Below are 16,238 nucleotides of genomic sequence, written 5' to 3'. Positions count from 1 at the left end.
TATTTCAGAATAGTGCAGTTTAGAGGAGCCATGTGATGGACAGGGGAGGAACTAGACTGTAGAAGTCCATGACCATGAAGTGAGAGACAGGGCTGGTGCAAATCTGTGGACTCAAGCCGAGGAATCAGGCTGGATCGGTCTTTGAACTCCGGGTGAGGTAAGGGGTGGGAGCCCCATGGAAACACTTGATGCTAAGCTACATAGTGTGTCAACTCCATAAGGCCCGCTTGACACATGAGGCTAAGTTAACTAGCATGTCTGCTCCATAGAAGCGAGCTTGACACTTAACACTAAGCTCTGTACCCAGCCTAGACATTCGTGTTTAATTTCATAAAACTGATGGAAGGGGGGGTGGGGGGGTGGGCATGTATAAAAAGTGCTGTTATTACTACATGGTGACACTAAAATGTAATAAAATACCCTTTAATCAAAGTTGTGAATCTGCGCTTAAACCACATATGAATTGTTTGATTAGAAATCTAAAATTATGGAGTACAGAGCCAAATCAAGGAAAAGTATGTTTTTTCCCCCAAATATTATGAAGCTTACTGTAAGTCATCCATACATTTTAACCCCAACAAAATCAGTGCACTGTGACGTCATCCTGTCTTCAAAGTTTATCCCAAATTTGTTGCCTTTTAAGGTTCCTTTTGTGTTAGGACACTTCCTTCCGAGGGAGCTCACTTCTCCTGAATGCAGGTAGCAGGCAGTTGACTTTGTAAGGGACACAGCCACTGCATACCCTGGATCAGTTCTAGCTTTTTGCTCAGAATGGTTTTGGTTAGAATTTGGATGGGAGTTCAGAACATGGGTCACCACTTGGCAGTGCCACCTACTGTCTATTTGTTTTGTTTCCATGACAGTCACTTTTGCATTAATAGAAAGAAGTAAGGTTAATTGGATATGAAGATAGATTGATATATGAAGTAGCATTTTGCTGTCATCTTTACCAAAAGTCAGCCAATCCACAATTACATCAGATTTCTCCACAATTTTAAAATATGGGTATGCCCATGGGAAAATTGAAAAGAGATGGGTCTGCAGCTGTATTCAGAAATATTAAATTTGAGAACAAAGAAAATATTAAGATGAACAGTAAGCTAGTTATAATACATTTCTCAGCTCAACAGAAAAAACTACCCTTCTAATGTTTTCTTTGCCTGTTTAATAATCAATGTCTCTTTCAAGGCTTTGGAGTCTTGATCATCTTTATCAGGCTTAATTTTGAGGAAGCAAAGCACATCATCAATATGTGCCACCTAGAAACAGTTCAGTGCAGGGTTTCTGAATGGTGCTCTCTTGCTTTGCATTTGCCATATCTTCCATATGAAATGGTGATCATTAGGTCTTCATGTATCTTGTGCTTACTATAGGATAATGGGTTCAGTGACTATTCTGTGCCGTCATATTTAAACAGAAACTCATTGGAAATTTGCAGTAAAGTAAGCAATAAAGTAAATGAGCAGTGAATAAGAAAAATACTTTGCACGTCCATTCCACTTAATTGTGCATAATATGGCATTTGCTTTGAAGAGAATATCATAGTTTGAGGTGTTTATCCAATTGCTGGAGTTCTCTGCCATAAATCCTTTCCATGCTCCAAAATTCACTTTTTTAAGATCCAATTTTATGACACATTTTCCCACGTTGCTCAAAAATATGTTTGAAAAGATATGAGGGGGTAATGTAAGTCAGAAAAACGTAGGGTTTTTTTGTTGTTGTATTATTTCATACTGTAGTACAAAACATAGTTTAAAGAGACGACAAAGTGTTTAGCCATTTGTGACAATTATACAGTAAGTGCAATAAATAACAGAAAATGTTTACTCTTATTGGTGGTGAGGGAAGAAGGGCAGAAAAAAGATTTCACCAACAAATCTCGTTGGAAATGTGTAAATGTCAATATTTATGTTAGTCATTATATGCCATCTGAGAAACATACGATTGCAGAGCATCTTCCTGAGATGGTTTATGTTACATTTAGTAGCTGTGTATTTAAATTTGATCAGTGGTTATTGTTCACTTTGTGTTATTTTTTCTTTTTTTTACGAAGGTTGTGTTAAGATTTTTGCACATTAGATGTAAAGACAGATGACAAAGACATACATACACAGTATAAGTCACTGCACATCAAAATAAATTTTAATGTATTGTGTTATATCACTTTCTTGAACACGAGTGCATCTATATCAATGTACAAAATAAAATAAATGAATCCTATACAGTTGTGTCACCAAGTAAGGCATGCATTCATCATATGGTTTCAGACATGTAAAGTAACAGGTTGTTTTACAGAAGGACTCACAAACATTCAATCACAGTACACATAAATCATACTGAAAAAAATGCTCCCTTCTGGCCCAACAAGCATATTTTCCATTTGTACATTGCGGATTCAACACAACACCTACATTATTTCACAAAAGCAACACATTATACTGCAGCTGGGTTCATTATTTGGTCTCTGAGCCCTCTAAGCACTGATTATTTTCAGGGAAATGGTTAGATGAAGGCAAGAAGTTCCATACTGTCAGAATTTGATCAGCTCAAGGGCACACACCTAAGGAGGGCTCAAAGTACAAAGTAAGGGGTGAGAGAATTACACAGGAATGCAGCCGTGACTCTTGAATGTGACCTTTTTAAAAAAATACACCTTACAAAAAAAGAGGGATTTTTTTTTAAAAACCTTAAAATATAACATCACCCCCTAAGCTAGATGGATGACTTACTGTCTCATTGAAACCATCCTAAAATTTTTAAAGTGTTTGCTAGTTCAGCACTAAGCCCCATCTTACCTGATGGTACTTTGCACTTATAAATATGTGTGATTACAATATATATATATCCGACTATACAAAAATAAAATAAATACTACATACGTGGTCAGTAGTTTCTGAAATTTTCACAGAGATACAGTATCTTTCCCTAATTTCCTAAATACGCTTAATTAAAACAGAGGCAGAATATACATCTTAAAATATATAGTTCTTTAAAAGGACATGGCTGGTGCAGTACATGTTAAGAAAAAGTGGTTAACTCCCAAAGCTACATGCTGTGTGTGATATTTATCCTTCTGTGACCTTCTATGCAAAAGTAAAAAGCTGGCTGAGGCCAGAGTGAGTGCTACGTGCGCCTCTGGGAGTTACTGGGTGTGGGCTGAAATGGTGGAGTCACGGCTGCGGCAGGAAAGTAATACTCTCATGGGTGACAGGGAGCTGCATGTGGGTTGAGCAGTGGGAAGATGGCGGGTTCAGTTCTGCTGATCCTGCTCCCTCTGGCGGCAGCCCACCGCGGTAATGAGGGCTGCCCCTTTGCCACTCCCGTCCTCCGACAGCAGAAAAGTGACATCACATTTGGGTGCCAGCTCCTTCACAGTCTGGTGCATGATTCTGGAGAAACTATTCAGATGGGAGAAAATGTTTACAGCCTGTCAAGATATCTTTGACTCTCACAGTTCACCCTTTTATCTGAATATATAAATCTACAGTATTACAGTTAATTTCTTGTGATGAACAGAAAAAGAGAAGAACAACGATTAATGATAAATACAAAGTGAGTCACCCCCTTGATAAAGATGAACAAAGAGTGCTGTATAAAACAATGTAATAACAAGTAATGAGCTATAATGTATTCTCAGAAAATAGCAAAATCATATTTTTTGAGTTAATACAATTACTCAAGATTCTGTAATATTGTTCAAAATAGATTTTACAAAAAGATATACCCATTACAAAACAGAAATGTTGTGGTCAGTTAACCATTGTTTGGTTGATTTTGTGGAATGACCATTGTCAATGTCTCATTTGCAACAAAGCTTGAGCCTCTTGCGTGGGGACCAAAATGTCTTTATACATGCTAAAGTGATTCCATTAACCTTAACAAGATAAGATTCTCAGGACCAACAGGTGCAAAAGAATCCCATAATATAAAAGATACACCAACATTACTCAGCGTAAATATGACAACCTTTAAAATATGCATCCTTCTTCTGATGCCAAAGCCACCGTTGGCTCTCCACTGTACATTCCAATGATCTGAACATGAGATTAGGATTGCACATTTTAATTCATTCCAAATTATTTCTTTTTAGATTGGTGTATCTTCAATAGTGTAACCTCCAACATTTACAACTCATAGTGACATCTATTATCATGAAGCAAATCTATAGCAGCTGTCAAAGGTTGCCGTTTTACATCAAAGCACTTTTCATGTTTATTCATTTGAAAATAAATGAAAACAATGGCATAGTCTAACTCTATAACCCTGCCTGTCTTTGTTACTTACTGGGGGTGGAGTTTGTAGAGCGTGCCGTCGACCCCTACAGTGATGTCCAGGTGGTCTAGCCCTCGGTTTTCCCGGATCTTGTCCACAACAGCAGCCATGCCGGCACCGCACATCTGTGCTGCCCGTCGAGAAACAGTGCCACACACCTCCTTCACAATGATACTGTCATCACACGTGCTGTCCAAGCCCAGCTGCTGCAGGATCGCCCTCACTTGCAGCAGTGCCAAGCGGTCACTAGGAGGCAACATGGAGAAGTTGTTGTAGTTTCCTAAAGTAGAGTTTCCCAAAGTTTCATATTCATCAGCAGATACTTTACAATAAAATATTTGTCATGATAGCTTCTACAGTGCTGAACCGTAGGAGCCCTAAGAGTCCTAACTAGCACAAAAATATGGCTGATTGATGAGAAAAGATCTTTTCTCTAACTTAGAAATAGAAATCATGCCATATAACTATTTTGTAAACAGTTCATGCAAAATATAAACAAAATATGGCAGAAGTGATGTACAGACAGATAAGGAATTTGCTTGTTTGGAAGAGGAAAACAGTAGTTTTTATTTGGATATGTGTTAAATCTTAGGTCACATATCAACATATGTCAATGTTACATCCCTGTATATTCTTTATAACATTGTTATTATTAAGGGATGTTACTTTTCTGTGTTTTTGGCTGGGTATTGCTGCTTGTTTGTGTTCCCCTATACAGGTGGTGATAAACATGTATCCTGTTGCCGGGTGACCTGACTAGGAGGATGCCGGTGTCGTCGCTCGGAGACCGGACCAGATGCGACCGTAGCTAAGGACGCCGGCGATCGTTGCGGAGCAACGGTTAGAAGAAGATGCGGGCCTATATAACAGCTGGACGCCGTCATCACAACAGAGCCATCTTTTCGTCTGCTACTGGAAGCCACGCTTGACTTCGCTCTGCTCCGAGAGCTCTATTCCAAGATTAACAGTTTTAATAGTAGCCCAGGATTAGGTTAGTCGTGCCGTAACCGGCAGTACAGTACTTGACCAGCAGAGGACGCCAACATCGCGTAATCCCTGCGATTGGACCTAGTGGAGAGGACCGGCCTCACGGAGGACTTGGATCGCTGTACTGGCTGCCCGGTGAGGCTCAATTAAATAGCCTTTGTGTCACGGACATTTTAGATAGGTTGACACTTTTAGTTTATAGGAAATCATTAAGTTGTACATAATAAATAATCATTTTTCTCTCTTTAAACATCTGCGCGTTGGTTGCGTTATTGTGTAGATTGGTTGTGGTGGTTTAATGTTACGAACCGTTCCACCCTCTTTGTTATTGCAACACTGAAGGGTATTTCCATTCGTAACAGATTCGTAAGTAGCTGATATACGGTATAACATCACTTGGACCTCATCATAATATATTACATTGTCTGATCAGGCCCTGAAAAGCATGCCAGCTGGGTATACTTGAGACCTAAAGAACTGGTTATTGTTATCTTTGCTTGATTGTACTGGCCTGACTGCAGAATTAATGGGAATAAAATGGGAGTAATAAGAGCTCAGATGTTGTAAGAAAATCATCAAATACATGTGACACAAAGCATATAATGGGTAAGTAATAGAGGAATTAAAAACTGAAAAATATTTAGTTTTAAATGTATTTAAACAAATGTATTGTAACAAATTACCCAGCGTAATTAAATTGTCTTTACAGTTCTACTGAATTGTGTGACATCAGTGATTCTATAGGCTGATCAGATGGCCAGCTCCGTATTCTTCACATTGTAATTTCTGTCTCGCTACAGCAATAAAGCTGAAATATTATAATATATGTGAAAATGTACAATCAAGGACAATACCGAATGCAATCAATGTTCTATTTGTGGATACATGAAAATTCATTAACTTTAGTATGGTACCAGAAATTCATGTTACCAATCTCCAAGAAAAAATTACACCCTGTAAATATTTTGGATGGACAAAAAGCCCAATACTACCATCTATTGTGATGTCCTTGCTTCATTGTTTTGTTTTGGTGGATTCATAACGCCACCCACAACATGAAACAATATTTTAGGGTATATGACCTCATGTGCTATAGCTCTAAAAGTGTGTAATGTAATGGAAAAGTGACTGTACTATACCACCCCATTTACCTTTGACATAAACCAGGTTCCAATTCTACAGTGGACAATTATAATTCCTGATTTCTGATAAGGAGCTTAAACTGGATGTATACTTCACGACCAACCACAGCCAAATATGGTGCCACATACAAACATGCGTATACTCATTGTGGCTTCAAACTGTTCATTTGGTGACAGATCAAGATACCAATGGGAGACACGGAAGCAAAAAAGACAATGTAGAGAAGACAGTTTGTTCGTCCGCTCAGTCACACAAGGAGGCAGGACAGACAGTATGCCATTTTCACAAAACAAACAAGGCAATGCAGCCACCCTTGTTAGACCAATTGGAGGCTCTGCAATGGCATCGTTGAACAAACATCTTGGTTATTTCCTCCAGGTGGGATGGCCGAAGTCAATGCAGAGTTTCGATTTCTCCAAAAATGTGTAAGTTTACATCATTAAGTTTGTAAGGAAGTTTGCTTCCGTGGCAAGTATGCACCCAGCTGAACACACTCACCTCTCAATCTGGGAGAGGAACTTAGTCTCAAAGATGCCCCGTGTCTTCAGTGTCTCAGAAATCTGACCCCTGAAGAGGAACCCGCGCTTTGTCAGGTCAATAAGGATGTTCCGCACAATCTCACCCAGGTACATCCCACTGCACATCTTTTCATACCTGAGAACAGGGAAAAAGCCTGAATAGGGTTGACATGTTCACTTTTTCAGAAAAAGGGTGCCCCTGATTAATAAACTGATTCATAAACTGGGAAACTGAATTAATAAATGGGAAGCTTGAAAAATAACATATTATTCTTTTCTTTTCAGCAACATGATCCAAGCATCAGCTGCCCAGGTCAATAGATACATCGTCAAAGGCTCTATGTACACAGGCTAAATACATTTCAATGAAATTAGCAACCTATGGACATTGTCAAGGAGCACTGAGTAATGACTAAATGACTATTGAAACATATGTCTCTGTCATTTGTGTGAACAGGTCTAAAATTATATTCGGGAACAGCGTCCTTCCTAATTCACTCTTGTGAGCACGCCATGAGGCAGGACATCGGTGCAACATAAGCAAATAGATGGGCGACCCATGCTTTATTAGGCTATCATTGACAATGTTCATCAACAACATGGTAAAAAAAAAGAAGAACACAGAGGATACAGTACCATCGTAAAGAATGTAAGATCACTATCTTTGCTGTTTACATAGGCTACTGCAGCTCCATCTGCATATTTAGAATTGATACATGAAATGCTTAATTGTAACAGTTGTAAACTTTAAATAGCCTGACTGATTAGTGGGAAACTGTCCACACTATATAATATAACAAGTTATTTTGAGAATATGAAGAATAAGTTCAAGCATCAAAATGTCTAGGATGATTTATGAATAGTGATGCGTTCTCACCTTGATGCTGTAATTAATCTAATTCTGCAGCACAGCTACTACAAAGAGTACATCCTTTTGCATCACAAACAGGAGACCTGGCAAGCTTCCGTGTTCCCAATATCCATGGCACAAAAGGCCGAGCAGGAAATGATACAATCGGCTTCTTATCTTAGCCATTGAAAATAGTGGCGTTCTGTCATCTATTTGTCAATGTTCCCATTATGCCATTCCCCACACACTTCCCTTATCCTATTTCCTGTTACAGTCTGATCTAGACTGGGTCGTAACACTGCCTGTTAGGATATTAAAATGACATGAGTGAAGAAGTGAAAGGTCACCTCTGTTTGCCCTCGTTGAGTGAATTCTCATCCACAGCTCTGTCATACTGTGTCCTTATGTCATCCAAACAGCCATTATCCCCAAAGGCCCCCCACTCCATGTTAACACACATGCGACCCTGGTCTCCCTCCACCGTCTCAATGTTCTTCATTTCCTCCATGTAGCATGCATTGCTTCCTGTTCCTGAAATCACAACCAGACACAGGCCATGATCGGTTTAATCATGTGAATTACAGTGGATAACAAAATGGTTAAGAACAATGCAAGACCGTTGGTTTTGATGAACACAAACAACATGGGGGATGGTGGAAGAAGCAGCCTACCGGCAATCAGGCCGATCTCGCAGGTGGGCTCTTCATATGCGCAGGTCATCATTGTACCCACAGTGTCATTCACCACTGCCACCACATCCAGGTCAAACTCCTTCAGGTATGAGAAACACGACATCAGAGACATGGCACTGTGGCACAGCCAAACTTTAGTAGAATGCTCCAAACAAATGGTCTGATTTTATGGTCTGTTCAGTGAGGTGCAACTGAACAAATTCTTGTTTTCTATGCCATGGTGCTGATGCTCATGCTTTGTTATGCCAAGATGGCAATTATAGGAAGGGCCCTGGACAAATGAACACATTGGGAACAGAGATAATTCAAAACTCTGTGATGTTTCCACTGTAATATGTGACGGGTGCTGGAGAAAAGGTCCGCAAGTCGCAAATATTGAAATCGCACTAGGAGGCAAAAAAGGTTTTTTTAAATTATTTTTTACTGTTTTCCTTTTTTTCATATTACGAAAGTTAAAGTGTTGAAGAAGTCACTCAATAGAATAAACAACATTTTTAGGGTCACTAAATACTTATAATTTGTCAGCAAAGTCGGCTTGTTTTAGTGATTCTTAAAGCCGGGTTTTGGAGGCGTGATGGGGGTGCAGTTTAATTAGCATGTTTGATTTCGTTGGCTATTGTCACTTTGTTTCGGTCAAGCCACCGCCCATAAATAAAGCCGTGTGGTAGTAACCTAAGTTTGTTTACTGTGTGAGGTTGCTAAAATGGCGGACGCTCAATCAGTAGGTGAGAGTATAAGCTTTCTAACGATGTATAACATGTCTAATTTTGCTTTTGGAATAGCGTTTTATATGTTAGCGTAACCGAACATTTTCTTACCATGGCATTCGCTCTATATGGTAGCATTAAAAGACGTTACACCTAACGAAACGTTGTCAACGATTTTTCATAATTCCTTGGAAAATACCATTATTATTGAGGACTTCTGGGCATAGCTAAGCCATATGTTTGCTGATAGACCTATCTGACATCGTTTTCTGGAGCAAAACAGAAGCGGATATAACTGTCATTGATTTACTGTCTCTGTCTCCATCTACTGAACATAGATACGATTTCATCATTGTTATGTAAGTATTACTGCTCAAAATATTTCAGTTATTACGTTATTTTAGAAATTGAGTGTCTTTAAATAGGTTAGTGGTATTATGTAATGTGGATATTTCACACTGTAATGTAAGCGTTAGTTAGTAGTGTAATGGTTTTTGTGACGCATACAACAGTGATGAGGAGAGTGTTGAAACATTGCCAAAACGTGGTGGACGGCTGAAAAATGTTTTTATATCGTCCCATTCCCATACAAGAAAACATAGGAGTGTACAGAGTATAGAAATAGGCTACGTAAAAGAGTTTATTATTACACATTTAGGTACTGTGCAGCATTGTGTGACTATATGTTTGCATTATGTTTAAATTATATCTATGTTTCATCTTAAACCTTCATAAGGGGCTCATATGCTTTACAATGGACAAAAAGCATTATATTCCTTTTTGGAGAGATTTTGGATTTGTTTCTGGACCCTTAGCTATTTTAGACCAGTGTTAATAATTTAGACATTGTGGGTAGATTTGGAGATGCTGGGTACACTGCTTAGTTTTTGCTTCATAGATCTTTAGTAGTTCTACATATCCACCCTTAGATTTTATGAACTTGTGGTCAAGAAGTTTTTGATCCAGGACATGTATACTTTAACCCGCAATCTCCCAGTATTTCATTGCGAACTAAAAAAGGAGCAAATTCATTTTAGATTTTTTGCCTTGACCATTGCATTTGTGGCACTTTATTTCTTACAAAATTATGAATATAAAGTCATCTAAGCTAGTATTATAAATGGTACAAATGTATTGCTTCATTTAAGACATTTTTCTAGTCTCTGTGGTATTCACATCTGGAGTTATAAAGCTTTAAATAGGGTAACCCCTAAATGGGCAAGGATTTACAGGTACTCTAGTGGGGGAGTGGTTGGGTGGAGTTAACTAGCTATTGTTCCCACCCATTATCTCCCTGTGAGAAGTGTGAAAAGTTCAAGATCTTTCAAGGGGATTTTCTCTGCTACTTGATTTTAGGAGTACCAACATTCAAATAAGCATATCTTCTTCAACTATTTTCAGATTTCAATGTATGACACATCATTTGAAAGTTTATAATCTGCACTTTCGTAATCTGTAAAAAACTGAAAAATGACCTTGCCCTACTTGCGGACCAAAACACCAGCACCTGTCACATATTGAAAAGCCCATGAAAATACAAATATGCCAAGTATTGAATCCTTTATCTGTTACAGTTATAAGCAGTTTTTATCCAGCATCTCACCCCAAAAACAATATAAGCTAATTCAACATGAATTGGATGTTAAAGCATTCTATCTACTAATAAAAAATAAAAAGCCTGCAGGTACTGAGCACTAAACACAAAAAAATCTTGGTAAAAAGAAAACTAGTAAACCTTATAGACATTGGCATTGTACTCCAAAGCCCATGTCCATTATGTTTCACTGTTGTAATCTGGCTCCGAAGACTAAATTGGGTTTTTGGAATAACTACTGTATGAAATAGCAATGAACTGCAAGGACTAATATTAGAAACTTTACATAGGTTATAGCTATGGGTTTACATTTTATCCCCTGCAATTCTACAGCTGTGGTGTGACAAGTGTGAGACAAAGCAATGTTTCAAATGCGCTAACATCAGCCACAAAGAAACCATGTTCATTCTTGTATTAGGCTCCCTGCTAAAACAGGGATATTGGCTTTTCGCCATTGGTTTTGATGATCTACAAGAAAAAATAACAATAATAATAATAATAATAATTAGAAATTCAATGTACATTATTTTTGTCTTCATGCACCAGGTGGAAAACTTGCTCTACAAAGTGCGTTGTCATATTTACACGCCTGCAGATCAGTTATTAAAATAGATTTGTTAATCACTGCTGACAGTGTTAATTTTTATTAGTTTAAAAGTGACTTGCGAACGATCGGTCAGCTAGCGTCACCCAGCAAGTGAACACCACAAACGGCGATGGAGTAACAGATACTGGCTCATTAACTGACTGTGGCGAAAACCTACGGTGATAACTTGCTTGGTTAACAGCAGATAGTTATATGAAAATCAGCCTAGTCAAAAATCACCAGTACACATCTCTGATTGGTTGACCATCAGTGTAATCGATGTTCTTCCCCTGTGATTCATATTGCTAATGCGTGAGCTAACCACGGATAGCCTACCTAGCTCACTGGCAAACTATGCTAGCTAAGCATATTCGTTTTGCTGAGAAACATAAATTGAAAATAAATTAACATAATTTTACAATTAATGTCATACATATAACGTGATTACATGACACAGTACAGTCACGGATGGAAATTAAACTCCACATTTGGAGTTTACATTTGATAATATATTTTAAAACATAACGGCAGACAGTCAGCTAGCCTCGAGTTCGTTCTGCAATCGTTCGTTCAGGTTGATTGGCTTTTCTGCACCGGACTGTCAATCACATTGTAAAATTCACAGAACCGCTTAACTCTATGGTTTTGGCTCCAAATCGACAACATGGCTGTGCCCCGCATTGAGCTTCAAAACATGTTTTAGAGACCCACGGAGAGTCAATGGGTGACGTCACAGTAGCTTTGTCCATATTCTTTACAGTCTCTGGTTGGTCCACCCTTTGCTGCTATAACAACCTCCACTCTCCTGGGAAGGCTTTATACTAGATGTCGGAGCATTGCTGCATGGATTTGTTTACATTCAGCCAGAAGAGCATTAGTGAGGTCTCGCACTGATTGGGCGATTAGGACAGGCTCACAGTTGGCTTTCCAATTGAACCCACAGGTGTTGGATGGGGTTGAAGTCAGGGCTTTGTTCAGGGCATTCAAGTTCTTCATTAGAGTTCCTGACAAATCCATTTCTATATGGACCTTGCTGTGTGCCCAGGGGCAGCGTCATTCTGAAACAGGAAAGGGCCTTCCCCAAACTATTGGTGAAGCATAGAATAATCTAGAATGTGATTGTTTGCTGTAGCATTAAGATTTTCCTTCACAGGAACTAAGGGGCCTAACCATAAAAAACAGGCCAAGACCAGATACTTTTTTGGCATATAGCCTCTCACAAGAAACAAGTTCTCACATATCCTTAAGGCATTAATGACATCCTTTAAAGCAACAGAGACAGACCCACCCATTCAGCTGTATTTCTTTGGAAAACAAGTTTGTATTTGTGACATCCCTAACATTATTGGCCATACCATATAAATAGGCTATATGCTGTAAGTAAAAGCTTACCTAGGTTATTGGTGGTCATATTTGCAGTTTCACTTGGTAAGGTTGTCCTAAATTAATTTCTTCCAAAATTAATCAATTTGTAGCTACTCTGATTCACAGAAATTTTGCATTTGACCAATCAGTGATGTACAGGACTGTAGCACCACCACATAATAACAGGTACTGTTTTTGGAATATCTCTGAAAGGGTAACGAAATATTAGATCTGAGAACTATTCACAGTACTCTTCCGCTGGCAATGGAAACGCACCCAGAATGAGTGATCAGTTTCACAGCACAGTACGGTACGGCATGTGTGTGGACCTGTGAGAGAAAGCTGGCTACATAGTTTCTTATTCTTGAGGAAGAGCAGTTAGCTAAACCCAATGGCGACAGTAGATCACATAGACTGTCCCCAAGTTGTTGAAAAGCAAGGTGTTAAAAATAAAACATGGCAGTACTTTGCCTGCAAAGCCAATGATAAAGGTGACCATGACAACATTACAATGCCCATTTGCAAAAATGCTTAAAGGTTTGTCTTATCAAGGGAGGAAACATGTCCAACCCAGCCAAGCATATGTGCGACAACCACCCAAATCTCTTCAGGGACTTCAAATCCTGACAACAGATAGATACATTAGATTAAGGTATTTTGAATGGTTTAGCAAGTGCAGTGCTACTTTTTACAAAGTGCTTACATCTTAAGTAACCTTATTTCTGATTGAGTCGGATATATTGAAAAGATATTTGCCCTGTGAGGTAGGGCTGGGGGTGGCCACTGCTCACATGGTGAACAGACAGGAAAAAAACGCAAAGAAGTGTTTGGCTTATCACCTTTTATTGGTCCGAAACCCTAGCACAACAGAAAAAAAAAAGACGAAAAAGCCAATTTGGCAACCAACCAGGTCAAACGCAACAGATTTGCAAGGACCTGCACCAAACAACCATAATGTGCATAGCCCAACTCCTTTGCTCTAGGCTGGGGAGCTAGGCCTCTTATATAGCCCATAATTAGGTAGGCTAATGGGCCGCAGCCAATGAACCACAGCAGTGGCCATACCTGCCTGTTGGGCCGGTGCTGCCCACTGGTGGGCAACACCACAATTCCTCTCCTGGCATCACAGCCACCTTCGTGATTTCCTGTATTACTGCATATTTGTCATACTGAATGATTTCAGATCTTTAGACAAAATGTTATGTTTGACAATGGGAAAACACATAAGCACAACTCCACATCCAATTGAACATGTGCTTCTTATGCTGCAGAGAAAACTTAAGGCAGCTAACCCTGAAACAAGCAGGAGCTGAAGATGGCTACAATACAGGCCTGGCAGAGCATCACCAGAGAAAATAGTCAGCACCTGGTAATGTCTATGAGTCACATACGTCAAGCAGTCATTGCATGAAAAGGATATGCTACAAAGCACTAAACTACACACATTTATGTGTCCCAAACTTTATGGTGCCCTGAAATGGGGGGACTATGAGCCATATTTACTAAGCATGCTGCAAATTATCGTCAGTGTCGCAAAATTATGTGTCATGTTTTTATTTCCTAAGACTGGTCATGTAAATGAGCACAGCCACAGTGAGTTCATTTAAATGCACCGCAGGATTGAAGTCTTTCTTATGGCAAGAAAGCAAGATTGTTGTACCACTCCACCACTGGTGAAGTCTGGTTATGGACAGGTGTCCATAACATCTCTCATTTGTAACAACTTCAGAACACATTCTTCATATTTCAAGTAGTTTGATTCCATAACCAATAGCAAGCATCTCCGGAGTCACCATCTCTCAATTTCTCTAACAGGTAACTGTTCCTAAAGATGAAGGAGTTATATGTTTTGAAAACATTTTAAAAGATTCTCTCCTTTCACTGCTGTTTGCCCCCTACAAGTGGAGACTGGCTCTTCGAACTCGTGGTTGGTGTGGTGTGTTTAGTGATTGCTTCGTTTGACTTCACGTATTTGACCCTATCTTTGTTTCACTCCGATTCCTGTCTAGCCCTTCTGGTTTGTTTGCTGATTTTATCTAGTGTATGACCATTAACTCGTTTCCTTTGACTCCGATTCTTGCCTTAGCCCTCCTAGTTTGTTTTCCCTGTCATTTTGTGTTTTTGACATTCGCTCTCGTATTTGATTACGATTCTCGCCTAGCCCCTCTGCTTCGTTTGCTGATTGGATTTCGTGTTTGACCATACGCTCGTTTTTGACTTCGACTCATGTTTTGCCCTCTGCTCACCGTACAGTGCTCCAGTTAGTTTGTGTGTTCCCAGCCAGACTAAAAATCCTTCCATCGAGACATACGTTTGTTATTTTGCTTTATTATTTTTTCTTTATTGTTTTTTAAGCTACTCTGGGTGGAGATCTAACGCTCCATAGTGGGTACGCCATTCAGGTTTAAGTTTCCGACTATGAGCTAACTGTCCGAAGTTCAGCGTTCCAAGCCACCCCATGCCCAGTAACCTAAGACTAGCCAGCATTCAGTTAGATTTGGATAGGCAGACAGGGGCCGAAGTTACTGTTTGGTTTGCAGTAAGTTTCCCTACCAATTTCCTTATCATTCACCCTGTTACGATCTGACCCTAGACCAGGTCGTAACAAGGTCATACTTAAATTTCCAATCTCTCCTCCCATATTTTTGAGGTCTACCATCAGAACACACTACAATACAAATGCATAAATCCAAACACGCAAATGTGAGATTCCGCGTTTTTCTTTTTCGTTTTACCAGTGCAAATCTCCAGTGCAGCACTTAGTAAATATGGAAAAACACCACTTGTCTCGTTAGCATCCATGAAAGCACTGCAAACCTTAGTAAACATGGTGTTGTGTATAAAAAGTGCTTGAATCTCTAGGCTATGGCGAAACCAAAGTGTAAAAAATACCCTTAAATAAAACCTGAGTGTGCATTTATGTAAATTGTAAACATGTAAATTGTTTGATTGTATATCTAAAATTGAGGATCACAGAGCCAACTCAAAAAAGAAGTCTTCAGAGCCAAAACAATAAAAATCAGACATGATTCTGCCAAACAGAATCACTGTTATAACATAAATATGGAAGCACCATATAAATTATGAAGTGACTGGAATTAGTGATGGCAAAGATAGGTCTTCCATATAAAAGGTAAGGTAATTAAATCAAACAACAGGAAAAAAAAATAATTTTAAGGGTTCTACAGAAATGATCAGAACAGTAAATCTCTGAAGGTAAGGCATGCCTTGTCCCATGTCTTCTCTCACCTCTTTCCTTTTTATGCCCTCCCGCAGAAGTTCCACCACATCTTCACCCTCACAGTCAGTGGCCTTGAAGCCCTTTGTCCAGTTCACAAGGATGCCCTGGGTAACACAGGACAAACCACATCCAAATGTATGTTTAAGCAGTTGGCAGTCTGCCATCCTATCCCTGATCACTTGTGCATAATTATCCACCATGCCACTGAATACCAAATGTGTACTTCCTGGAGATCTGGTCAAGCAGCCAATCTCCAGCTCCAGTCAAGCTCTACGGTGATAAA

The 16,238-nt window shown here is 39.3% G+C and overlaps 1 protein-coding gene across 2 annotated transcripts in view; it reads right to left on the bottom strand.

The window, feature by feature from the left end:
* Positions 1-2,116: 2,116 nt before the first annotated feature.
* Positions 2,117-16,238, bottom strand: part of LOC118220727 (hexokinase-1) — a 62,594-nt gene continuing 48,472 nt past the window's right edge. The window contains exons 13-18 of one of the 2 annotated variants that reach the window (XM_035404886.1): positions 15,964-16,059; positions 8,442-8,541; positions 8,118-8,301; positions 6,901-7,056; positions 4,285-4,518; positions 2,117-3,398 (exon numbers count right to left, since the gene is read on the bottom strand). In XM_035404886.1, the coding sequence (XP_035260777.1) occupies positions 3,251-3,398; positions 4,285-4,518; positions 6,901-7,056; positions 8,118-8,301; positions 8,442-8,541; positions 15,964-16,059 (918 nt within the window). In that variant the 3' untranslated portion in view covers positions 2,117-3,250. The remainder of the gene's footprint in view (positions 3,399-4,284; positions 4,519-6,900; positions 7,057-8,117; positions 8,302-8,441; positions 8,542-15,963; positions 16,060-16,238) is intronic. The other variant, XM_035404885.1, reaches the window with a different exon arrangement.

Source organism: Anguilla anguilla, chromosome 2 (assembly GCF_013347855.1).
Source record: "Anguilla anguilla isolate fAngAng1 chromosome 2, fAngAng1.pri, whole genome shotgun sequence".
Classification (NCBI taxonomy): domain Eukaryota; kingdom Metazoa; phylum Chordata; class Actinopteri; order Anguilliformes; family Anguillidae; genus Anguilla; species Anguilla anguilla.
Note: the sequence above shows the minus strand (reverse complement) of the source record. Positions and strands in the feature narration are given on the sequence as shown.